The 25,927-nt window shown below is 51.0% G+C and overlaps 1 protein-coding gene across 2 annotated transcripts; it reads left to right on the forward strand.

Annotated features, from left to right (window-relative positions):
* Positions 1–724: 724 nt before the first annotated feature.
* Positions 725–24,740, forward strand: Spocd1 (SPOC domain containing 1). 2 transcript variants are annotated; one of them, XM_048815873.1, is made up of 15 exons: positions 725–963; positions 1,496–2,831; positions 15,538–15,714; positions 15,965–16,090; positions 16,201–16,258; positions 16,478–16,568; positions 17,258–17,417; positions 17,514–17,630; positions 18,798–18,923; positions 21,240–21,351; positions 21,550–21,700; positions 21,974–22,130; positions 22,592–22,681; positions 22,937–23,123; positions 23,932–24,740. In XM_048815873.1, exons 2-15 carry the CDS (start codon positions 1,533–1,535, stop codon positions 24,591–24,593), a joined length of 3,513 nt encoding a protein of 1,170 aa, XP_048671830.1. In that variant the 5' UTR covers positions 725–963; positions 1,496–1,532; the 3' UTR covers positions 24,594–24,740. The 2 variants fall into 2 exon arrangements, with proteins under 2 accessions (XP_048671830.1, XP_048671831.1); XM_048815874.1 differs by having other exon boundaries at positions 727–963; positions 21,995–22,130.
* Positions 24,741–25,927: the final 1,187 nt, after the last annotated feature.

Below are 25,927 nucleotides of genomic sequence, written 5' to 3' on the forward strand. Positions count from 1 at the left end.
TGCTGGGGCTCTGTGCCCACTCAAGAAGGGAAAGCAGCCCAGAGCCCAGAGCAGGGGCTGAGGATTGCTTAAGTACACTTTTTGGGGAGGGCGGAGGGCTTTGTATACATCAGAACAAATCATCATGAGGCGCGGGAAAATTGAACAACAACTCCTAAACATGATTAGTTCATTCATTGGCGGGAACAGGTCAGGCTGGAGTGATAGGTCATTCCTAAGGAGAGTACACATTCAAACTGATTGGTGCAGGCCCTGCAAGGCCTGCGTGCAACCACACAGACCCCTTCAGTTATTAAACAACCAGACAATCAGGGGAAATGTTTACTGGGCGGTTCTAAGCATTGTCTTAACAGCTACCGAAATTTCAGGTTTTGCAGGTAACATAGAAACCTAACAATACCTCCTTTACATTTTAACTCAGACCTTGCAGCTTAGAAACTTTTACAACACCCGGTCTTTTACCCTTTAACTTTTACGCTTTAACTTCAATTTCTTTTACCCTTACAAAAACAATATCCAAGGTTTAAAAAAGTTTGTTCCCTAAGGTTGGACTTGAATGTGCACATTGCTAGCTACATAAATTATATTTGAAATAATAATAATATTAGAATAAATAATTAAGCAAAAAAATCTAGGTCTGATTTTTATATTCCCCCAGGGGCTCAGGCACTGTCACTCGTCAACACCAAACGATGGGGTTTAAACTCAGTAGGCGTGTGAAGCCATTCAACGCCTGGTACCCCTGGCGCATGCGCCCGTCAACCCTGCCCTGGAGGATTGGCGCCTCCTCCAGGAAGCCCTCAAGAGGAAGGGCGCGCCCTCTGCTGGGGCGGCAACGCCAGCACCCCCAGCAGAGCCGTCTTTTGCGCCTCACCAAGGTCTCCGCCCCCAGCCTGCTCCAAGGCGGGGCTCTCCCACTTCACGTGACCCTGGTTGGGGGTGTAGCTGGAGGAGGGGGAACAGGTGAGAACGGCTGGACCTGTTGGGCCAGGGTTCAGTGGACGGTGGGGGACTGTCCAAGTCAGGCCTGGGAAACTGGCTGGGGGCCTGTCAGAATGGGACGGAAGGAAGCGCTGGGGAGGGGTGATGGGTATGAACCCTGCTCTGTCTGCGCCGAGTGGGGTGATTTAAAGCTGGGCGTTTGGTTTGGGAGGGAATGCCGGCTCTTCGCTTCCTTAGGCGAATCTGCCAGGGCGAAATGAAATGGTGCATATGAGCCATTAATAGCTATAGATATTACTATCTCCCGCTTAAACAGAGGTGTAAGCCCCCAGAGAGGGCGAGGCCAAGGCTGCTGTAGCAGCTCCCGTGGGAGGCAGCCTCCCCCGCCCCCACCCCACCCAGGGCACCCGAGTCCAGCTGATCCCTCCAGACCTTGGAGTGGGCCGGACCTGGAAAGGAGGCTACCAACCAGGTTCCCATAGGCCTGGTGCCCTGAGTGGGCGGGCAGGTCCGGCCCTCCTTGAGGTGGTCTCCCTTCTCTGTCTCCACACAGGCCCTGGTCTTCCTTTGGCCCTGCCAGGTGAACAGATATGTCACAGGTGGGGGATGCAGAGGGCTCCAGTCCAGAGGATCCTGTTCTCCATCGCCAACACAGATGTGGGGACTTCCAGAAGGACATAGCAGGAACCATCCTCATGCCAGACCTAAAATCAGAGGCCCAGGTTTGGGCTTGGAGCAGGAAGAGGGGCCTCATGGAGGGGTCCCATCCAGGTGCCAGCTCCCAGGCTGGAGGTGCTTCTGAGGCAAGCTTGGAGGTTTTGGAGCTGCCAGCTTTGGAGCAGGGCCAAGATTCCAGGCCTGGCCCCAGGCTCCACGTGCAGCTGCCCCCAGGGCCTGCTCAGGGGAGTGCTCAGCTCCCCCAGAGACTCCAGGTTTCCCTGCATGACATCTTACATACCAGATGCCTCAGGGATCTCTGTAGCACGTCACCAGGTCTCCCGAAGAGAGCACAGGTGGGCAGAGAGAGGCTGACAGGAGCCAAAGGGGCCAGCAGCCCCAGGCCCAGGGAGGTGGGAGATGAAGACATGTGCTCTCCAGGGTGTGATGGGAGAAACCCCACACTCAACAAAGAGGCGCCCCCTGGAAGGGGCCTTCCATCCTCACCAGGCCCTATGAGGTCACGAAGAAAAAGCCGGAAGTGTAGGGCCTTTTCCAAACGTAGGAAAGGGGCTGATGGCTTCTTGTGGCTTGATCAGAGCCTTGGTGGGAACAGCCAGTCTGTGGGAGGCTCCCCCCAAGGTGCTGACCTGGAGTCCTTGGGGGGCCCCTGCAGGCCTCCCTCTCCCAAGGATGCTGGGCCTAGAGATCCAGTTGGGAGTTGGGTTGCGCGAGCCTCAGGGGCGGAGGAGTGTGAACACTTGCCTGCTGCTGGGTACCAGGCTCAGCCTGGCAGCCCCCACGGCTCTGTTGGGTTCCCAGTGCCCTTTGGAGAAGAGTCCCTCAGGCCCACTGCACAGGACCTTCTGCTGAACCCTGTGCTGTGTCTGGAAGTGCCAGGAGGGGCTTCCACAGAGCAGCAGGAAGCAGAGCCCCTGCTGGGGGTTGGCGCTGAGAACCAGGAGGAGCTGGAGGCCAAGGCCCAGCCAGCACCCGGGGAGAGGCTAGGGTGGGAACTCGCTGCCCCTGCCGATGCCTGTTCCAGCTCCCCAGAGAGCCTGGACATCTTCAGCTCCTCCCTGGAGTCCGCCACCATAGGCCCCCTCGCAGGGCAGAGAAGGCTAAGGAGAGGTCCCGCATTCGGTGCCCAGGAGCACAGCACAGATACACACTCAGACCACCCCTGCCAGGATGAGCCAGAGGAAGCCAGCCCGGGAGGCTGCCCCAGACTGGTAAGTTGAATCTAAAAATTTGAAACAGGAAGGGCCAGGCCACCTCTTTACACGATGCTTGGCGGTAGAATTCAATAGGGCGAAGCTAGATGGGCTTTTTTTTTTTTTTTTAATTTTTTAGATGTTGATGGACATTTATTTATTTATATGAAGTGCTGAGACTTGAACCCAGTGCCTCACACATGCTAGGCAAGTGCTCTACCACTGAGCCACAACCCCAGCCCCTAGATGGAGTCCTAATGAACATTCTCTCTCACTCTTATGTAAGCTGAGGCCTGCCAGAGTCGGAAAAGAGGAAATGAATTACCCTACTGAATTCTTGGAGGGGTCCTAATCATCTGGAGCCAAGAAGTCCTGGGTTCAAATCTTGCCTCTGACCTTTCCTAGCTGACTGACCTTGTGATATTTTTTTTTAATCTAAGTTCCTCCATCTGTAAAAAGGAAATACTAACACCAGCTAAATAGAGTTCTTTGCGGGATTAAATGAGATTTTATGATGTAAAATAATGCACCTAGCACAGCATAAGGTACAAGGTAAACAATGTAATTCATGTTAACATTTGCTTTTCCTTTAGTGTGGACAGTAGCCCTAGAAGACAAGCATTAGCTTTAGATGACTGGATGGAGAAACTGAGGCTCAGAGAGGTTAACAAAATTGTCCAGGCTCACACAGCTGTGGAGTCGGTACCCAGCCATGTTCCCTAAAATCATTGCTTCCCTTTCTGTAGTTTTCCCACTTACACTAATTTTGTTAGTAATTCACAGCTAACATGTATGTACACCAAAAATGGAAGGTATTTTTTTAGTGACTATTTCCCACACAGTTGAAGTTTCCACATTTATTGTACTTGCATATTAACACACTAGATGTTTTTGATATAATCTTCCTGTGAAACCCAGAGAGATAAGGTAACAGATCCAAGGTCACCCAGCTGGTCAGTGACAGCCAGGGCACAAATCAGGCTGTCTTGAGAGCTTGCTGCTCATGAATCCTCCACATCATAGCACAGTGGTCCTCACATCTAGGTGGGCTAGCATGTGCGGGGTACTGTGCTAAGCACTTCATCTTCAATCTTTTAACAGTCCCTCAGGGTAGATGCTATTGACTTCTACCCATTTCACTGATGTGGATGCTGAGGCTTCAAGGGGTGAAATGACAGCCTCGTCAAGGCCGGAGAGCCAAGTCGTAGCCCTGGGATAGGAACCAGTGATCTGCCTGTTTGTTTATTGCCATTTGTACCATGGTTACATTAGGAATGTCTTCATATCGTCTTGGTAAACATGACTTCAAAACATTTATCTTTAATTCTCAAAGTGATGTGTATTCATCTTAGAAAATACAGAAGAAATAAAAGTCACCCATAATGCCAACGTTCAGCACCAACTCCTGAAGGCATTTTGGGTATCGATCTTTTCCCTGTGAGTAGATGTCTTTTCTTTACCTGGGATTGTGATCATATTTATCAAATTTTATAATTTTATTTATTTATTGTGAATGCCTCCTGGGCTCATTGCCCATCATCCAGGGATAATGCCTGTCACACCCTGTGCCCTTCCAGTGTCTTTCCTGGGAATGTCTGTGCAGATGTGAACATCTCTACCTTTTCACCTGAGTGGGCTCGGGCTCTGCCCTCTGTGTTGCTCTAGGGCTTGAACTTGGCTTTGTAGGCTCCGTGGTAGATGAAGCTCTTTCCAAGTTGGTGCACGTTGTTCTGCTGAATTTTTTTGCTTTTCCTGAACCCTGCATCATAGCTGTCTTAGACAGCTTTGTCACAGTCCCAGGCGCTGTCAGGATGAGGTGCTGGGCTGGGACTTCCTTTTCTCATTTCCAGCCGCTGTGGCGTAGCAGGCAAGGGGCTGGCATTCCGTCCTGGCTTTGTCTATCTGGTGACCTAGGCCAGTGCCTTCACCTTTCTGAGCCCAATTTCCTCATCTGCAAAACGTGGCTATTAAAAGCACTTACCCCGTGGGGTGGTGGCGAGGAATACACGAGATGACACATGTTTGGCTTTTAACACGGCGCTGGGTACAAGAAAAATGCTTAAAAGGTTACCTGTGGTTGACAGGTGCGGTTTTGTCCTGTTGTAAGTGATGCTGGGGCGGACATCCTGGTACACCTGGCTCCTCCCCACTCCAGATGATTTATCTGGACCAGATGTCCAGACTTGGGATTCCTGGGTCTGCAGCATTTTTTTGTGGGTGGGGGGGGCTTGTTGAGGCGTGGCAGTAGAGCCAGGTTCCTGCCTCGCTCGACTGGAAACAGCCCACGGCTGCTCCCTTCCCTGGGCCCCATCCTTGACTCTGCGGTACAGCCCATCATCCCACAGCTTCCCAAACATCCCGTTACCATGGTGACCGGTGCCAGCTGCAGGAGAAGAATGAGGCTGGGCTGTGACAGGGACGGGCGGGTGGTGAAGGACAGGGCTAATGGGGTGTGGGCAGGGGTGGGCTCAGTGCCCAGCTGGTCTGGAGCCCCCTTTTAGGGCCCCAGCTCCTTCTCCTGGAGGCTGCCTGGTTGGAGGCAGGGACAGACAGATGGGTTCAAGGTCAGGCTCTGCCTCTTAGGACAGGGTGACCTCCGACAAGAGATGTCTTTTTCTAAATCATAGTTGCATCCTCTGTGAAATGAGGAGCATCCCATGGGCCCCAAAGCTGCAAGAGAGGTGGCCCATGTGTCTTCAACTGGCAGAAAATAGAGACTTTTGGAGGGGGAATAGGAGAGGATCTGGAATTTGTCTATCTTGAGCCCCACAGGGGATAGGAGGGGACATGGGGAGGGCAGCTCTGTCAGTGCCCTGAGCTCTGCCTTCAGTCTGCCCACCACGACCAGGGGACACACAGCTCCTCTGGCCCCAGGCAGATTCCTGGGCACCAGGTTCACTTGTGTGGTGTCAAGAGGCTGGTGAGGGAGGAGCCAGTGGTTGCAGCAGGTGGGAAGCCTAAGAATAGCTCTTTTGGCTGGGGGTGTAGCTCAGTGATGAGCTGCTCAGGGAGCATGCGGGAGGCCCCAGGTTCCATCCCTAACACGGGGAGGGGGGCAGGGGGAGAAGAAATAGAAATAGAATAGCTGTTTTTGTTAGAGTGCTTACTATAGGCTAGGAGCTTCCCCTGTGTCATCTCAGGTCATCCTCATGAGCGCTTGCAAAGTCAGTGTTATCCCTCATGTTGCTGATCAAGAAAATGGGCATTCAGAGGTTGGCGACTCACTCAGGGTCCCTTGGAGAGTAACAGGTGAAGCCGGGCATTGAACCCAGGCCGTACCATAGCAGAGTCTGGGCCCTCAGCCAGGCTGCCAAAGCCCCAGCTGGCGGGGGTGGGGGGGGGTTGGATGTGTAACAGCCTCCTGCTGAACAAAGAGGAGGCCTCCTCTGCAGACTCCACAGTCTAGTGAGAGACAAGCAAGTAACCAGAGTTTAACTACAAACTGAAGCCCAGAGGACTGTTCAGCAGGTAGAGCAGGTAGGAAGGGCGGGGCAGGAAGAGGGCAGTGCATGTGCAAAGGTACCGAGACAGGAGGCAGTATGGAGCGGGACAGTGGGTGCGTTAGGGCCAAGCTGGGAAGAGTGAGGTGAGAGATCAGTGAAGAAAACATTGAATGGAACAGGAGACACTGAAGTGTGGTCACGTGTCAGGAGGAGGGCCCTCTCCAAGGCAGGAGCCAAGGAACCCTATCAGCATTAATGTTTATAGAGAGAGGTTGCCGTGTTCTGGGCACAGTTTAAAGATTCTTGAATAATGATCACAGTCCTTGCGTCAATGCTATGAGGTAGACAATGGTATTATCCCCATTTTACTGATGAGAAAACTGAGGCACACCAAGGTTAACTTTCCCAAGATCACACAGATCCTAAGTATTGACAGCAGGTATCCCATTGCACGAATATGCCTCCATTTATTTGTTGACTCCATATGGAAGGGTGGGTTCTTTGCAGGGCTTTTTGCTATCACACATGGTGCTGTTTGAACGGTTTGGTGTGTTTCTTGGCATATATGAGCAAGAGTAGCTCCAGGGAACATTCTATGGAGTGGAATTTCTAGGTTATAAGATACACATGTTTTCACCGGGCACAGTGGCACACTCCTGTAATCCCAGGGGTTTAGGAGGCTGAGGCAGGAGGATCACAAGTTCAAAGCCAACCTCAGCAACTTAGCAAGGCCCTAAGCAACTCAATGAGACCCTGTCTCTAAATAAATAGGGCTGGGGGTGTGGCTCAGTGGTTGAGTGTCCCTGGGTTCCATGCCTGGTACCAAAAAAAAAGATACACATGTCTTCAACTTTACTTAAGCAGTGCCAAATATCTCTCAAAGTGATTGAAATGTTTTATATCCCACCAGCATATATAAATGTGTCAGTGATTTCACATCTTCACCAACACTATTGATATTTTCAGATATTTATTATTATTATCAAAGTAGAGATTGCTACAATATCTCAGTGTTGTTTTAATTTTCATTTCTCTATTACTAAGGAGAATCTTGTGCATTTTAACCATTCCTGCGAAGTCTTTTGCCAAAAATAATATTTTTTTTGTTGTTTAGCTTTTCCTTATTGGTTTGTAGGAGTTGTTTATATGTTCTGCATACACTACTCCTTTTCAGTTATATGTTATGCAAAGTTCATGGAGAGTATGGCACATACTTTTACTTTCCTTATATGTCTGTTGGTGAGCAGGAGTTCTTGATTATTTTTATTGTGGTAAAATACACATAATGTAAATTTTACCATTTTAACAATTTTTAAGTGTTCAGTTCATATTGTTGAACAACCATCATCATCATCCCTCTCCAGAACATTTCCTTCATCCCAAACTGAAACTCTGAACCCATTAAACAATAGTCCTGTTTGTAATTCCAGCAACTCGGGAGGCTGAGGCAGGAGGATTGTGAGAAAGCCTCAGCAACTTAGGCTCTACGAAGCTTAGTGAACTCCTGTCTCTGAATATAATATAAAAAGGGGCTGGGGATATGGCTCAGTGGTTAAGTGCCTCTGAGTTCAATCTCTGGTATCAAAAAGAAAAACAGAAATAATTCCCCATTCTTGATTCTCCCTAGCACCCGGCAACCATTGTTTTACTTTTTGCCTTTGTGAATTTGATAACTCTGAATACCTCAGGTGGTGGAATCATGCAGTTATTCTTTTGTGACTGGCTTATTTCACTTAGCATAATATACCACATTTTATTTATTCATTCATCTTTCAGTGGACATTTAGATTGTTTCCACCTTTTGGCTGTTGTGAATAGTGCTGCTACGTACATTAGTGGGCAGATATCTGTCTGCATTCCTGCCTTCAAGTCTTCTTTTGTATATTCACTCAGAAGTCTGGGGGAATTCTTATTATTGCAAATATCCAAATTTATGAATTTATTCATTCTCCTTCTTCCCTTCCTTTCTTTCTTTTTTTGAAGAAATGAGATTTTTGTCCTGTAGTTTTATTGCATCTCTGTGGCTTAGTTAAACATGGTCCTCTGTAAATTGGTTGAATCTAGAGGTTTGATTAGAATTGGATTCTGTTGTGAGCTTTGTGGGTGGTAGTGTATTCTTTCCATTGGAAGGCCCATAATGTCTGTTTTTTTTTTTTTGATGCTTTCATAAAATGATAACTTTAAAAAAACTGCAATTTCTAGCTGTTGCTGGCATATAAAAATTATAATTGATTTTCGCTTATTGATTTTGTATCCAGAAATCTTGCTGAACTCTTACTAATTCATATAATTTGTCTATTAGGATTTTTTGTTGAGTTTTCCAGACAGACAATCATGTGTCGACAGATGACAGTTTTTGTTATTTTCTTTCCAGTTCTTCACATCTGCCCCTCCCTGTCCTCACTTGTGCTGTACAAGACCACAGTGTGACATTGAATAGAAAAGGGTGGTGATAGCAGGGACCCTGGATCAGTTTTAGATTTTTCTTTTTTCTTTTGGAGGGGTACTGGGGATTGAACTCAGGGGCACTCAACCACTGAACCATATCCCCAGCACTATTGTATATTTTATTTAGAGACAAGGTCTCACTGAGTTGCTTAGTGCCTTGCTTTTGCTGAGGCTGGCTTTGAACTTATGATCTTCCTGCCTCAGCCTCTTGAGCCACAGGGATTATAGGCGTGCACTATGCACCCGGCTTCAGACACCCCTTTTTGGCAGGTACCAGGGATTGAACTCAGGGGCACTCACTGAGCCTCACCCCCAGTCCTATTTTCTATTTTATTTAGAGACAAAGTCTCACTGAGTTGCTTAGTGCCTCACTATTGCTGAGGCTGGCTTTGAACTTTCGATCCTTCTGCCTCAGCCTCCCCAGCCACTGGATTATAGGTGTGTGCCACTGTGCCTGGGCAGACCCTCCTTTTTTAAAAAATATTTATTTTTTAGGTGTAGGTGGACACAACACAATGCCTTTATTTTATGTGGTGCTGAGAATCGAACCCGGGTCCCGCCCGTGCTAGGCGAGCGCCCTACCGCTGAGCCACAATTCCAGCCCCAGACCCTCCTTTTTAACATAAACTTCCCCCCATATTTTTAATTGGTGCCTTGTAATTCTACAAAATGGTGGAATGCCTTGTTACATATTTGTACGTGCACATGATATACAATAGAATTTGGCCATGGTCATTCCACCCGAATTTCCCCTTTCCCTCCTGTCCTCCCTCCCCCTGGTCCCTTTCCTCTACTCTGCTGATGTCCCTTTGATTTTTCCCGAGATTCCCCCCACCTTTCTTTGCCTTGTTCCTCTCCAGCTTCCACATTTAAGAGAAAACATATGACCCTTGAATTTCTGAGTTTGGTTTATTTCACTTAACATCCTGTTCTCAGGATCCATTAATTTTCCTATAAATAATATAATTTCATTCTTTTTTAAAATTGTTTTTGTAGTTGTAGATGGACAGAATGCTTTTAGTTTTTATTTGTTAATTTTTTTTTTTAATGTGGTGCTGAGGATCGAACCCAGTGCCTCACGCATACTAGGCAAGCGCTTTTCTGCTGAGCTACGGCCCCAGCCCAAATTTCATTCTTCTTGATGGCTGAATAAAACTCCATTGTGTATGCATACTGCCGCAGTCCGGCTGCAGCAAAATAACCGGGGGGTGACGAACAACTTGTGTACGTTGATACAGCAGGAGTAGGAGCCGTTTATTGCAGGACAGGAGCAGTATTTATACATTCCACACAGCTTATCTAATTAGCATAAACTAGATACAGCAGTCAACCAATCAGGAATCTCCACACTTAATGGCTCGCTTTTGTTACTTCTCAAACCACTCCCTCTGGCATTTTGCCAGGCACCATCCAGACTTGTTTACCAACTCTAACATTCCCCTGGCAAAATGCCAGGTGTTATTTTGACTTGTTTACAGACTCTAACAGCATACAACATTTTCTTCATTCATTTATTGATGGACATGTGGGCTGATTCCACAGTTTGGCTATTGTGCTGCTATAAACATGGGGATGTGTGTATCACTCTAGTGTGATGACCTTAATTCTTTAGGATAAATCCCAAGGCATGGATAGCTGGGTCCTATGGTGGTTCCATGCCTCATCTTTTGAGGATCCTCCATACTGATTTCCATCGTGGTTGTACTAATTTACAATCCCACCAACAGTGTCACAGAGTCCCTTTGTCTCCACATCCTCTCCAGCATTTATTGTTTTGTATTCGTGATGACTGCCATTCTGACTGGTGTGAGATGAAATCTCATTGTAGTTTTGATTTGAATTTCCCTAATTGTTAAAGATGCTGAACATTTGTCTGCATGTATTCGTTGGCCATTTGTAATTCTTCTTTTGAGAAGTGCCTCTTTAGTCCATTTGCCTATTTATTAACTGGGTTATTTGTCTTTTTGGTGTTAAGTTTTTGAGATCCTTATGTATCCTAGGTATTAATCCTCTGTCAGAAGGGTAACTAGCAAGGATTTTCTCCCGTTCTGAAGGTTCTTTCGTCACATTCTTAATTGTTTCCTTTGCTGTGCAGAAGCTTTTTATTTTTTCCCCCAGGGTTAAGGACCAAACTCAGGGCCTTGCAAGTGCTGGGCAGGTGCCCTGCCACTGAGCTAAATCCCCAACCCCGAGAAGCCTTTTTTTTTTTTTTTTTTTGTACCAGGAATTGAACCCAGGTGTGCTTGATCACTGGGCCACATCCCCATCCCTTTATATTTTATTTAGAGACAGGATCTTGCAAAGTTGCCTAAGGCCTTGCTACATTGCTGAGGCTGGCTTTGAACTTGCAATCCTCCTGCCTCAGCCTCCCAAGCCACTGGGATTACAGTCATGCACACCATGCCTGGCCCCCAGAAGCCTTTTAGTTTGATACCATCCCTTTTATTAATTCTTGCATTATTTCCTGCGCTTTAGGAGTCCTATTGAGAAGGTCATTGCCTGTACCTATAGGCGGGAGCGCTGACCCTGTGTTTTCTTCTAGGAGTTGCCTAGTTTCTGGTCTGATTCCCAGGTCTTTGATCCATTCCAGGTTGACTTTGTACAGGGCCATAAGGGTCTCGTCTCATTCTTCTACATTTATTTCTACCGTCCTGTTTAGAATTTCTCATTCCTATACTTGCCCCCTTTTAGATGGATTATTTCCCTTGCTCGTTTTTTATCTTTAATTTAGAATTTTTCTTCGTCCTGTTGATGTTCTCTCAGAAGTTCTCTCAGCCTGAATGCCTGACTTAGCAAAGCGTAAAAGTAGTTACAGTCTTCCTCCTCTGAAGTAGGGAAGGATCTTGGAATGCTTTCATTCTGAGCATGCACCTTCCCAATTTGTGTGTTATTGTTATCCAGTAAATTGGTCTTATCCTATTTTTTAAATACAACAAATCACACACTGTTATTATAGTTTCATGCAATGTTTGTTTAGATTTAACAACATATTTATCATTTTCTTTGCTCAGAATTCTTCATTGCATCTCAGCTTTTCTGAGTGGGATAATTTTTCTTTCCTTCTCACTCCATGCTTTATTATTTTGTTTATTGAGTAAAATAAAATGATCAAGAAAACCAACTGTCTTTGTTTTCTCTACAATATCTTTATCTCATCCTCATTCTCATCTGATTTTACAATTGACAGTTTTCTGGTTTGGATTGGTTCTGGGGTTTGAATTCAGGGCTCCTCTACCACTGAGCTACATCCCCAGTCCTATTATTTTTTTTAATTTTGAGACAAGGTCTCCCTAAGTTTCTGAGGTTGGTCTCGAACTTGCTACCCTCCCGAGTCACCAGGATTGCGAGGTGCTCTACCTTAGCTGGTGACACTTATTTTCTTTTAGCACATTGAAAATAATTTTCTAGCCGGGCACAGTGGTGCATGCCTGTAATCCCAGTGACTAGAGAGGCTGAGACAAGAGGATCACAAGTTCAAGGCCAGCCTCAGCAACTTAGTGAGGCCCTAAGCAATTTAGTGAGACCCTGTCTCAAAAGAAGAAAACAAAAAGGGTTGGGAATGCTGCTCAGTGGTAAAGTGCCCCTGGGTTCAATCCCCAGTACCAAGAAAGAAAGAAAGAACATTCTACTAGGTTTTGCCTTTCATTATGACGATTGAGGAATTAGCTGTTAGTTAATTTCCAATCTTTTTCTACCTACAGTGTCTTTTAGTGAGTGGCATTAATAGCACAGTGGCCTGTGGAATTGGACTGCCTGGATTTAATCCTGATCTTTGGTTTGCCAGCTGTGTGACCTTGGACAAGCTAATCATTTCAAGCCTCAATTTCCTCTTCTGTCAAATGAGGGCAATAATCATACTAGTACCTCATAGGGTCATAGTGAGAATGTAAAGTGCTTACCGCAGGAGTAGCATATTTGATATGCCCTTACAATACTAGCTATAATTTTTTTCTCTTGGTGCTTTTAGGATCACATTATCACTGGTGTTGATGTGTCTAGGTATGGATTTTATTTTTCCTGTTTGAAATTCACCAAACTCCTTTTTAAAAAATTATTTTTTGGTACTGGGGCTTGAACTCAGGGGCACTCGACTACAGAGCCACATCTCCAGCACTTTTTTGTATATTATTTAGAGACAGGATCTTGCTGAGTTACTTAGGCCTCACTAAGTTGCTGAGGCTGGCCTCAAACTTGGGATCCTCCTGCCTCAGCCTCCCAAGCCCCTGTGATTACAGGTGTACGCCCCTAAGCCAGGCCTGAGGTGTACGCCCCTAAGCCAGGCCTGCATCACTTCTTTAAATTTATCTTTAAGCTGGGCACAGGGACACATGCCTGTAATTCCAGCCACTTGGGAGGCTGAGGCAAGAGGATCACAAGTTTAAGGCCAGCCTGGGCAAATTATATATCCTCAAAATAAAAAATAAAAAATTGGGGGATAGAGATTAGTGGTAAAGCACCCCTGGGTTCAATCTTCAGTACCCAAAAGAACAACGTTTACCTTCAAGTGTGCCAGTTTGTTTCGGCTGTGTCTAATATGCTATGAAACCTATACATGGAGTTTTTAATTTTAATTTTGCCTATATTCCTTATTTCCAGAAATTGCATTTGGTTCTCAACCAGATTTGCCTTTTAAATATCTCTACACCTACTCGGCCTTCTCCCTTCACTCATATGCGAGGCTCTTCTTTTATTTCTTTACACATATTATACATAGTATTTTGTATTCTGGTCCCATACGTCCGGCCTCGGGGACCTTCACGCCTCCCACCCTGCTGCCTGCCGTTCTCGGCCTCAGTACTGGCTGAAGGACCCTCGAGACCAGGGCCGGCCAAAGGCTCGGAGCTATGAAGAGCTGGTCTTAATATCTTCCCGGCTCCTTTTCCCAGGTGTACCCTGTTTTCTATTTTTTCCTTCCTCTTTCTCAATTACTCTTTTAAAAAGCTGATTCATTCCCACGTTTTAAAAACACCACCAAAACAGTGACCCGCCTCCCTCCGAGCACCCAGCCCCTGCCCTGCCAGCAGCCCAGGTTATGGGCCCTTTTGGTACTTCTGGAGATAATTTATGCACATTCAAGCGCATACAAACTTAAAAATTCATTCTGTCTGAGACACAAATGATAGCACACTACGCATATTGTTTTGCACTTGCTTTTTAATAAAAAATATGTTTCTGATTATAAAAGAAATACATGCTCATTTTGAATAATATAAATATCCAAGTGTAGACACATAGAAAGTGAAAGTCCCTCTGGAATTTCCTTCCCCAGAGATACATTCTGTTATGCATCTATAAATATATATTTACATAAAGGGGCTTATGCAACCAATATTGTTCTGTAACCTGTTTTTTTTTTTTTCTTGTTCTCCCAATAACACCATGATATCTTTCCATGAATCTTTCTGCATCTCCACGAAGCCCAGCAGTTAAGTGTTGGGGCTTTGGGATCAGAATTAAACTCCAACACAGCTCGCCAGCTTAGTAGCTATGGGACTTTTCAGGGCCCCTCTGAGCCTCAGTCTCCACATCTGTGAAATGGTAGGATAAAGGTAGTACACCCCGCCTTGTGCTGTTCAGAGACCTTAATAAGACTGTGTGGGATGAGCTTCCTCCAGGGCCCGCTACTTTGTAAGCCCTGGTAAAAGGTCATTTTTATTGTGACTTCCTCATCTCTTTGGCCACACAGAATTTATGGTGTAATATGTTACCATGTATTCACTCTTCCCCCTTTAATTGGATTGTGCCCGACTTTATTTTGTTATAAATGTCAACCTGGTGAACGCCGCATACCCTTTCGGAAAGAACATCTTACAGTGAATTCCCTGCCAAGGGGTCATCACTGGGTTCTTTGGATTCTGATCTCTGCATCCTCTCTCTCTCCAAGGAGGAAGTGAAAATGCCCCATGGGGTGAAGCTTGTATCTTACGTAGGTTTTTGTTTTTACGCTTTTCTTATTGACCTTTTTCTTCCCTGTTTCAGTGTGGCGGGGTGGGTGGGTCGTGGGTGGGTCCTCCCCCAGGGGTGATCCTCCTCCAGCTATGATGCTGAAGCTTAGACTTCCAGTTTCTCCCTTGCAACCTGACCATTCCATGATAATCCAGTCAAGGATTAATTTTCAGGCACAACCTGCTTTCCAGAAAATTCCCGTGGTTTGCAATACATTTTAAAAAAAATCAAAACACACTTAAAGTGGGATAAAAACCTAAAGAAAGCAAAGGAAAAGAGAAATAAAATATTAGAAGTCGCCACCCTCTACCAATTCTGGAAAGGCACAAACTTCTAGGCTCAAAGTTATCATTGAACTGCTTCCTGGTAGCCATAGCAAAAAGAGGAGCAGGATAGATTCCATAGTTCATTAGAACACCAAAAACTGTGTTGCATCTTGAAATGAAGGGGATTTCTCTCAGGAACAATAGCTGGGTGGTGGGCAGTCTTACAGAAGGGGAGATGGTTGCAAGTGGCTATTTCAAGGAGAAGCAAAAAACAAGTTAGTGGCCTCTGAAAGGGACATGTCCAAAGCTTTGACAGGAGGAGGTGGTGCGAGAACAGAACATGTGGCCCCTGAGGAGGTCATCTCTGGTCAGAAGGAGGTGAGAAGGTTCCTTGCTCAGGAGGGTGGGAGTGAGCACAGGCTCCTCTCCTGGGACAGGGGCCAGCCAGTCGGCAAATGTTTACTAAATCCTGCTAAATGCCAGGCCTTTTGCAGACATTGGGTAAACAGTGAGGACCGACATAGGCACGTCCCCTGTCCTCCTGGGGGACAGACATATGGCAATTGCAGGGGAGGCGGGCCCTCCGTCCAGGCTGGTTCTCAAGTTCTCCTCTCCCCGCAGCTCGGTTCTGGGGCGGTGATCCAGCTCTTGGGGGCCATCAGCCACGGCCAGGCTGGGGGACAGCAGCTGCTGAAGCTGGAGGCTCTAGAGGACTTCATGGAGGCCGGCTCGGCCTTGCCGGCCCAGAGGCCCAGAAGGAGGGAAAGGGCCCAAACCCGGGGTTCTGCTGGTCACCAGGTACAGAACAGGCTCCTCACGTGGTTGGTGTGGCTTAGTCACCTGACTTGGAGGTGTCACTGAGGCACAGAGGGATGGTGTGACTTCTCAGGACAGTAGCCAGGGGCCCCACCTGCCTGGCTGCCTGGGCTCTGTGTGTTCTTCCTCCAGAATCCGGGAGGTCGGTTGGAGGAGGGGGACTAGCGTGTTTGGAGACAGTGTCCTGTCAGGCCTTTGTCTCTGGCTGACCAGCATGTTCTGCTGCCCCCAGGTTGTCCATTCACCTCCTTTAGGAGGGACAGCACGTGACTCCGGAAGCCTCTCTGATCCCTTCCTCCCTCCAAGCCGCTGTTCTGGGCCCCTGAAGGATCCCTTCCCCAGAGCCGACTGTTCAGGGGTGAGTGTGCCTGCCTCTGCCACCTGGCCACCATGGAGAATGGGTGGCAGAGCATGGGGGCGCTGCAGGCACTGGGGAAAGCAGTGTCCCCTCCTCACCTCTCCCTACAGGGTGGCCTGACGGAGGCTGCAGATGGGGAACCTCTCCAGGAAAGGGCAGAGGACTCAGGTGAAGGGCCATGGAGGGTCCCGGCCCCAGCCCCTGCTGGGACTCCTGCCTCCCATCAGCCTAGAGTCCTTCCCCTAGGGCGGGGGCTGCTGGCCACCAGGGCCCAGCTGTGGACAGGGGGCCTGGGTCCCTGAGGGAGGATGTTGTCCATCTGGGCTCCTGGGGCCTGCCCCGCCTCATGCCCTTGAGGGCTCCCAGGAGGCTCTCTCTCCCCCACAGCTGGACTTCAGCTTCAGCAGGAGATGACCCCCCAGGATCTCATGGTTCGGGCTACTGTAGTGCGCGCCATGCAGGAGGCACTGTGGAGTCGGTAAGGCCTGGCCTCTGCTTCCCCAGGCTGCCGCGAACCCCCGGCCAAGCCGTGTTCTGAGGGCTTGTGTGTGTGACTAACCCCACTCGAGGGGGAGGTCACTGGCTCACCCGGCCAGCCTGCGGAGAGCCGAAATGTGAACCTGGGCATCTCTGGCTTCAAGGTCATGCTCTGCCCTTCAGCTATTGCAGCCCTCAGTGTCTGCTCGGGGCATCACCCACAGCAAATGCTTTCAGACACAATGAGAGGCTGTGCTGGAGCATCTGAGATGGGTGCCCAGGTGAGGCCAAAGCCCAGAGAGGGCAGGACTTTGTAGAGGCCACACAGCAAGTCAATGGAAGATTCAGGGTCACTACTATCCTCTCTCCTTGGCTGATGCTTCACCCCCACCAGCCAAGTCCCTCCCTTCCCCACCTCCCCAGCTCCATTGGCCAGGGACGGCCCAGGCTGAGGAATCTGGATTTGACTCTGGCTTTGCCATTGATCAGCCTGATCTCCTCTGAGCCTCAGCATCCTGTGGAAGGAGAACGGTCATATTTATTTGTTATGAAGTTGGGTAAGAATAGCCAGGCCCAGGTAGGGAGATGCCCGTGACGGAAGTGAGTTTCCCGCCACAGGTCTCCCCTGGGGCTAAGTGTGTGGATAACCCCATGGGCTCAGTGCCCAGGGCCCTTCTCTTGTCCCCACAGCCTACAGGAGTGTCCCGACCTGGTGCTGAGTGAGGAGGTGGTGGAGGGCATCGCTGAGGACATCGAGGCAGCCCTCTTTGACCTGACACAAGACACCAGTTGCCGCTACAAGACCAAGTACCGCAGCCTGCTGTTCAACCTGCGGGACCCCAGGAACCAGGTGAGCGGGCTTTGACCTGGGCCCTCCGCCGGGGTGCCGAGCGCTGGCAGGATGCTCTCAGGATGGTTGGTGCAGCCTCTGCCCCCTGCCTTGCAGGACCTGTTTCTCAAAGTGGCTCATGGGGACGTCACCCCCCACAAACTGGTGCGGATGAACTCCATCCAGCTGGCCCCTCAGGAGCTGTCCCGCTGGCGGGACCAGGAGGAGAAACGGGTGAGCCGTGGAGCCAAGTCAGGAGAGGGCGGCCCAGAGATAGGAGAGGGTGAGAGGGACAAGGACAGGGACACAGACAGGGAAATGCAAGATGGGGAACAGGAACCAGGAAGCCATTGGAGAGGTCACACGGAGAGTCCGGGAGATCCTCCCAGGAGGAAAGCAGGAAGAGGCAGAGGTGAAAGGCACTGGGGACAGAGGGCTCTGTTGAGAGGTGACACACTTGGATTTCTGTGCAGCTAGCTGTGTGAGGGTGGGACAGGGAGGACCAGGTGTAGTCTGCAGTCTGGAGTCCAGGGTGATCATTCACCCTCCAGGGGGAAAAGTTCACAGGAGTTCACTAGCCTAGGGGATGGGGTGGGGTCTGAGATGCTCTTCCGAAAGACCCTGGGCTGGTCAGAGCTCACAACCCGAGTCCACTAGGTGAACCCACCCACTGTGGGCTGAGCTGCTGTCCAGGCATTGTGGGGTCCTGGGGCAGGACTGGCTCCATAATTTGTGGGGTTCAGTGCAACATGAAGATGTGGGGCCCTTTGCTCAAAAACTGTTAAGAGTTTCAAGGTGATAACAGCAAAGCTTCAGGCCAAGCGGGGACCCTGGGCGACTGCATGGTCCCACACCCTGCCAAGGGAGGACAGGACCCCTGTCTTCTGGGCTTTCAAGGAACCTTGCAGGTAGGATGACATTGATCAACAGTGACAACTACACCAGGTCAGGCTCTCTGCACATGATGTTTAATCCAGTGCTCTTATTGGAATCCCCAGAGAACAGGTAAACCAAGGTGTAGGGCAGCTCGGTGGTGGTCCAAGTCCACACTGCCTCGTGAATCTTTATTAACGGTCCAGCAGGGACTCAGCACCTGTGCTCTTTCTCTCCACCACAGCCTCCCCAGGGCAGTGAGAGGCAGAACTGACTGTGGGTGAAGTTGAAGTCTGGGAAGCCTTCCTGGAGGAGGCAGGATTAGCATGGAGGGTGAATGAATGAGTGGAATCTGGAGAGGCAGGACTGAGGGTGGTGGCTTTCCAGGTGAGGGGAGCCAAGGAGCCAATGTGGAGGCAGGGAGAGGCCTGGCTTGGAAGGGGAGCCACAGGAGAGGGCCCTTGAGGTGGGGAGGTGTGGCTGGGCCGTTGGTGGCTAGAGGCCCCTGACTGAGCTCATCCTCTTCAGGGCCTAGAGATCATTGAACAGCAACAGAAGGAGCCTCGTGGGCTTCCAGCCTCCAAGTTGACCCACAAGGGCGAGGTGGAGATCCCGAGGGATGTGGACCAGACGCTGACCCTGGAGGACCTGGTGGTAAGTTGGGGCCACTAGCTGTGTGGTCAAGAGCAAGTCACCTGTCTACTCTGAGGCCCGCCTTGTTCATTGTAAAGCAGGGACCGTGGTCCTGACTGCACAGGGTCCAGGTGGGCACGGTGAGACAGTGCCACCAGGCTGCTGTGTCCATGCTTTCTTGGTTCTGGTCTTCTTTCTTTTGGGCTCACTCCAAGGTGCCCAGGCGGGTGGCACCAAGGCCTAGCCACAGTCCGCCTCTGCCTTAGCCCTCCTGCTCAGGTCTGCGGCGGGGAGGCAGGAGGGCCACACTGCTCCGGCAGTGGTTTCCAGATGTCAGGGGCAGGGACATGCTCTACTTGGTGCGTTTGGAGATGCCCCAGGCAGGAAACCACCCATTGCTCAGGGTGGTCAGGCCAGAGAGCCTCCTGGAACTTGCCCTGGCATCTGGAAAAGAGTCCAGAGTCTCAGCGCCTCTCATCGCTGGGGACTGGCTTTCCTGACAGGCACACCCCACGCCTTCCTGCCCCTGGCCTCCTCCGTCTTGCGCAGATCCGGCCCCAGGGGCTCAGCAGCTTCCAAATCTATTACCTGGGCACCTCAGCCTCCTGCAGCCGAAGAGAACTTCCCCTTGGCGCACATCAGTCACTCTCAGAAGAAGCCCACTGGCTTGGTTTGCTGTTCCCATGGGGTCACTTGTCCCCTGGCTCTAATCAGCTGTGTGTCCAGGAGAGAGAGCTTCAGGGCTTCAGGCCTCTTGACCATGACCATTCACTCAGCACATATGTACTGAGCACCTACAGGGTGCCAGGCTCTGGGGGAAATGGCAGTGAGCCTGACAAGCTGAACCCCCAGCACCCCACTTGTCACCCCCAATACTCAGGCCAAGGAGAGCCACAGCCCAGGTGGAGAGGAGCCCTGGGAGACGGTGGCTGCTCCCCCACCAGAGCCCAGCCCTCAGAGTCGGGGACTGAGGGAGCCATGTGTCTGCAGAGGAGAAGGTGGGAAGACCCAGCGGGAGTCCTCAGTCCCCAGAGAGAGGCAGAGAGAGGGGAGGTGGTGGAGTAGGGAAGGGAAACCACACACAGTACACTGAGCTGTGCCCCTTTACAAACAGCACCTCACTCAACCTCGGACCTCGCAGTGACCTACGCGGTCTGTGCTATTCTGGGATGGAGAACCTGGAGCCATTGGCCTGAGGCCACCCGGTAGTGGTGGAGCCGAGGTTTGAACCTGGGCTGCCTTGCTCAAAACCCGAGCTTCAGCACTGCTCCCGAGGTGGCTATAAGATAAGGACAGAGTTTCAGAATCTTTTTTTTTTTTTTGTGTGCTGGGGATTGAACCCACTGAGCCACATCCCAGCCCTTTCTTATATTTTATGTAGACAGGGTCTAGACAAGTTGCAAGTTGCTTAGGACCTCACTAAGTTGCTGAGGCTGACTTTGAACTTGGGATCCTCCTGCCTCAGCCTCCCAAGTTGCTAGGATTACAGGCATGTGCCACTGTGCCTGGCAGTTCAGAATTTTCTTAAACCCTCCTAAAGCAACCTATTCTTTTTAGGTGTGTATTTTAAAGGGAACAATAATTCGGCAGGGGACATCAGGAGTCCATGGAACGCCAGGTGCGGTTGAGCACACCTGTAATTGCCGTGACTCAGGAGGCTGGGCAGGAGGATCTCAAGTTTGAGGCCAGCTTTAGCAGGTTAGCAAGGCTCTATTTCAAAACAAAAAAATAAAAAGGGCTGGGGGTGTAGCTCAGTAGAAAAGCACTCTGAGTTCAACTCCTAGTACCAAAATATAAAAAAAATTAAAATGTAAAAAAATTTAGAAGTCCATTGAAGGTGGCTCACTCTCCCTGATTCTGCCCTCTGTTTCTGAGACTGGATCTAAGAATATAAAATTTAGGAAAATACTTCTGCACAAAGATGTCCCCAGTGCTATTCAGAATAGTGCAAGCCAGCAAATGACCCAGACAGCAAGCAACAGAGGTGACGGGGACACTTCAGCCCACTGCATCGAGTGCTTCTGCTATAAAACGAGGATGTCAGGTTGAATGCTCCATCTCAGCTATTTGAACAAAGGGCCCAACCCCTATGTGTGGAAAAACTATGATAAAGGAATGAATGCCTGGAATATCATGAGTTGTATGTGTGGTAGGATGGGGAAGGATGTTTCTTTTTTCAATATTTTTTTGTATTTTCAAATTTTTCTTTGAGTTCACAGTAATAAAAAAAATGAGAAAAGTAAAATAAACCGTCTCTCTGGGGCTCCCTGCCCATGGAGGGCCGCTGACTTCCCCAGCCACCTTTCCATTTGCCCCCTCTGCTCCTGTGCCTTCCAGGGACCCGTGGTGTCTAGAGAATGCAGCCCCCTGGCCCTGCCCGCCCCCCTGGAGGACACCTCGGAGCAGCACCATCACCACTTCCTGGACCCCAACTGCCGCATCTGCACAGGTGGGGGTGGGTGGGGCACTGGGTGGGCTGGGGCTGGTGTGGGGATCAGCAGCAGGATGGCGACCTGGCGAGAAGGGGCAGAGTGGGGGTGCCTGTGCCCAGGTCACTGTGAAATGAACCTGGTGCAGCCGCGGCTCTCAAGCCCGGGTGGCCTCCTCTTCTGCCTGTGGTTTGAGCTCCTGCCTCTGCTGTTTGCAGACTGCGAGGCCTTGAGCGGGCTGCCAGGCTTCTCCAGAGCCACCAGAAACAGGGAAGACCAGGTCTCCCAGAGAGCTCCAAGCCCAGCTCCTGTGTCCTCTCCAGAGATGTCCCAAACCAGGGACACCCCTCTTACAGAGCCCCAGGACAGGTGTGTGGGAGCTGGGAGGAACAGGCTGGGAGGGAGAGGCACACCCAGCATGGACTTGTCTTCCTGTATGGTCTTGGGCAAGTCTTCCTGCTCCATGAACCTCAGTTTTTCCACCTGTACAATGGAACTAATCATTCCAGCCTACTAGATTCCCCCTGCACAAGGCCACGCTGGGACCAATGTTCCAGTCCCTGCCTTGGTGACCCAGCACCTGCTCTGAAAAGGAAGGAGTTGCTGGGGTTCAGTTCCGATGACCTGCTCTGCCTGGCCCAGTCTGTTTGTCCCTCCCTCTAGGCCACAGATACCTCCTGGGCCCACAAAAGCCTTGCCCAGCCCCCCGCCCTGGGAGGGTGCTCTTGACATGTTCTCCATCAAGCGGTTCCGAGTGAAGGCCCAGCTGGTCTCAGGACACAGCTGTCGGCTGGCCCAGGTACTCCCGCTGTGCTGGCTGGTCCTCCCTCACACCGCCCCGCGGCTGCTCGCCTCCCTTTCCTTCCTTCATCCATCCGTTCTGTCACCCTTGCTAAAACAACACGGCATCCTCTCCGTGCCTGGCTGGGGCAAATGAGACCCCAGCCCCATCTCTACAGGGACACACAGGGTAAAGCACTCCCTGTGACCCCAGGCTTAAAGCAAAGGAGGGTTTTAGGAGGGATTGTCCAGTGACCCAGTGATCAGGGCGCGTGTTGGTGAGGGTGGGGAGGAGTTGTAAGAGATTGGTTGGGACAGGCTGTAGGCCTCCAGGGCAGGTAAGTCCTCTGGCAGCCCCTGAGGGTCCCCGTATACTGCCTGTCCATCTTCTTCACCCCAGGCCCTTTGGGTGGCTGGGAATGAGTCTGCCTATGGGGGTGGGCAGTTGGGGGGGCTAACTGGCCTCCTCCCTGCCCCCAGGCTCTGCCTGAGGTGATCCGCTCAGCAAGCTGCATCCTGCCCAACGTTGTCTGGGACCTTCTGGCCAGCGTCTGCCCAGCTGAGGCCAAGGTGACTGCCCCTCTCAGTACCCCCACTTCTCCTGGTGCTTCACCCTCTTCCCAAGTTCCCTCCCGTCCTGCTTTGCTGCGGGAGCCTGCCCTGAGAAATTGGGTCTAGTTCCTGTGTGACTGGAGCCTTACCGAGTGACCCTCAGCAAGTCCCTCGGTCTCCTTCCCTGGGTTCCCAGAGACTTGGATGAGACCAGGGGCATCTGCAGGCCCAGGGGACAACTGCTCCTCAGCTGCTCTCCTTCTGTGACTGCAGGACATCTGTGTGGTCAGACTGTGTCCCCTTGGGGCTCGGGACACCCAGAATTGCCGCCTGCTGTATTCCTACCTCAACAACAAGCAGCGCCATGGCCTGGTGGCTGTGGCGCACGTGGAGGTGGTCCTGCTCCCGCTGCCCGCCTTCCAGCCCCTGCCCACCAGACTGCGCCCTCTGGGGGGCCCAGGTGAGTGCTCACTGCTCACACGGCACCTTGCCTCCCTCACAGAGGACCGACTTGTTGGTACCAGTACCTCTGTCTCAGGAGAGGCAGGCACATCTCAGAAGGGAACTCCAGACTTGGGCAGATGGGAAAGGAAAACAGCCCTCCCAGTTTGACAGATGAGGAGACCGAGGCAGTGAGAAGGCAAAGTGACCTGTCCAAAGTCAACAGCAGAGCTGGGCTTCCCATCCAGGCAGCCTGGCTCCAGGAAGTGGGCTCCTAAGTACCACCCTGCACTGCCTGTGCCGTTAGGTACCCCTGAGTAGAAGCTTCTGGGACAGCCACATTTGACTCAGGTACAGCAGGACAGAGGCAGGACCCACAGATAGCAGTCTGAAAACATCACTGAGGACAGGAGGAAGGGAGGGGTCCTTTTGCTGCAGCTGCGCTGGTCAAGTTTGGGTTCCATGCAGGGATCAATCCACAGTGTGCCTCCAGGAAAGCCCCTGGGGAGGAGGGCTGGGGACTCAAGGGTTCCACTGTACCAGTTCCCTAGCAAAGTGTTTGAACTTTCTGGGCTTCATGTCCTGGGACAATGAGGTAGACTTTGAATTCACAGAGCCTTGAGGTCAAACATCCACGCCCCACCCTCAGGTGGACCTTGGTCAAGCCAAGACCAGCTCCTCCAAGACAGGCTCACCCTCCCATTTACTTTGTGTGGGGGGGCTCTTCTTGGGACCTCATCTCCAGATCTGCTGTAGCCACAGTGAAGCTTTGGGGGCTCCGTGTTGTCCCCTACCAGGACTTCCATAGCTCCCTATTCTTTTCCCAGGTCTGGAGGCTACTCACTCAAGTCTCTTGCTGGCTGTGCTGCTCCCCAAGAAAGGACTCCCAGACCCAGCTAAGTCCAGCCCTGTGTGCAGGAAGGTTCGCAAGATGGTCTCCTTCAACAGGAAAGTAGAGATGCGGTGCTACCAGCAAGAGGACAGGAGGCAAGATGTGCCCCTGAGAGGCTCCCCTCCCCCAGGGGGTTCCCTGCAGCAGAGCCAGGGCAAGGGTAGCCCACCTCCAAGGGGAGCCTGTGGTTGGCAGGGGTTTCCCAGAGGCAGGGGGAGGCTGCTGGCAGAGCCTGAAACCTGGCACGGTCCTGGGCGAGGGCAGAGGGCCCCAGCACCAGGATGGTTCCAGTCCCAACATCCCTTTTCAGTTATACCAACTGTCCGTGGCTTTGGCCATGGGCAGCACCTCCACAGGGCCTCCTGTCCCTACCAAGCCCTGCTCCAGCACCTTGAGTCCCTGGTTACTATGACTCACCAGCTCCAAGCCTCATTGTGGCCCCCAGGCCAGAACCCCCACCCCCCATCCTCTGTAGCATCTGCCCAGCCCCCTACAGCCCCAGGGATTCTTGGCTTCCTCTGCCAGCCCCCTGCAGTTCCAGAACCCCCTGGCCCAGGCCCTGACCCCTCTTTGGGCCCTGTAGATGGATCTTTATGAATCAACATGGATCTTGATTCCCTTACTCCAGACAGAGACAGGGTGGAGGAAGAAGAGGGTCAGCTCTCCCCACCTGTCTTGTTTGTTTCCTGTCCTGCAATCTGTTTGGTGTTGGATTTTGGTTCAATAAAGAATTTGGCAAAGTTAGTTTTGCATCTGCTGACTGGTCAGGAGAGACCCTAGTTCCAACCAGATGTGGTTTGGTGTGTCTGGATTTTTGTGTATAGATTTGCAGCCTTGCTGACTGCTGGTCTGGAATTTGGAACCATCACTTTGCCCCAGGGAAAAGCTGTTGCCCTGAGTAGCTTCTAGAAGAATTCTGCAAGTATTCTGATTAGGGGGAAGAACAGGCAGTGGGAAAAGGCAGGACTGGGGTGGGGGGAGAGAAGTGGACAGAGGCTTTTGAAGGTGCACAGACATGGAAATTGCTAAGGAGCAAAAGGAGAGCAAGTTTCAATGTTTTTTTTAAGCTTCTCAATGACCAAGATTTCTTCCTTTGGATAGATGAGGGGTACCACAAAGTGCCACCATATATTCCTGTGTGTGTGTGTGTGTGTGTATCTTTGAGTGTCCCTGTGCATGCATGTGTGTCCGTATGCACGTGCATATGTCTGATTGCCTAGCATTGGGCGGTGCTACCTTGCCTTGGCCCTGCAATGAGCTCGCCACAGCAGCTCTAATATAAAGTGTCTCCGTGTGTGTAACTTGAGAGAATTGAGTCTGAAGACTGACCTCAGAACTAGCTGCCCTGGCTAGCCAGCCCAGGGTGGGGAAGCAGGGGCTGGCCAAGGGGAGAGAATTCTGCAGAACGCCCCCCTCCTTCGCTCCAGAGACTGAAGGTATGTATCCTCTACCCACGTTTCCACCTCGCTCTGGACCCTGATGGACTGGGAAGGAAGGGGCCACGGTGGTTTCCCTCTTCCCTGCCCCTTGAGCTCTGCGGCTGCCCTACCCGCGGCCGACAGCAGAGGGGGCCCTCGGCCTTGGGATGGAGGTCGGGGCTGGCAGGACAGAGGCTGAGCTGGGGGCGGGGTGAGTGAACTTAGTGGAAGGGGTTGGAAGCGGGGGCGCGGGGGGCTGTAGGTGGGGGTCAGGGAGAGGGGGATCGACAGGTGAACCAGGGAAAGTAGCAGGGCTCCTTGGAGAACTTATCTGGTTCTGAGGGACAAGGGAGCACCACAGCCTCCGCACTATATGCAAATGATGCAAATTACTATGCAAACCTGCAGCTCGATTTGGAGTCCGCAACTTGGGTGGTTTTCCTAACGCAGTGGGGCGGGGGAGACGGCTGGGCACCCCTCCCCCAGGCCAGGGCTCCCCTCCGCCCCCCGGGA

This window comes from Marmota marmota, unplaced genomic scaffold (genome assembly GCF_001458135.2).
Source record: "Marmota marmota marmota unplaced genomic scaffold, marMar, whole genome shotgun sequence".
Lineage (NCBI taxonomy): Eukaryota > Metazoa > Chordata > Mammalia > Rodentia > Sciuridae > Marmota > Marmota marmota.

Excerpts from the sequence above, each read along its gene's own strand:
- Spocd1 (XM_048815873.1), top strand. The coding sequence starts at position 1,533 with ATGTCACAGGTGGGGGATGCAGAGGGCTCCAGTCCAGAGGATCCTGTT. Across the intron at positions 15,715-15,964 it reads GGGGTTCTGCTGGTCACCAG|GTTGTCCATTCACCTCCTTT; the intron begins GTACAGAACAGG and ends TGCTGCCCCCAG. Across the intron at positions 21,352-21,549 it reads CAACTGCCGCATCTGCACAG|ACTGCGAGGCCTTGAGCGGG; the intron begins GTGGGGGTGGGT and ends TGCTGTTTGCAG.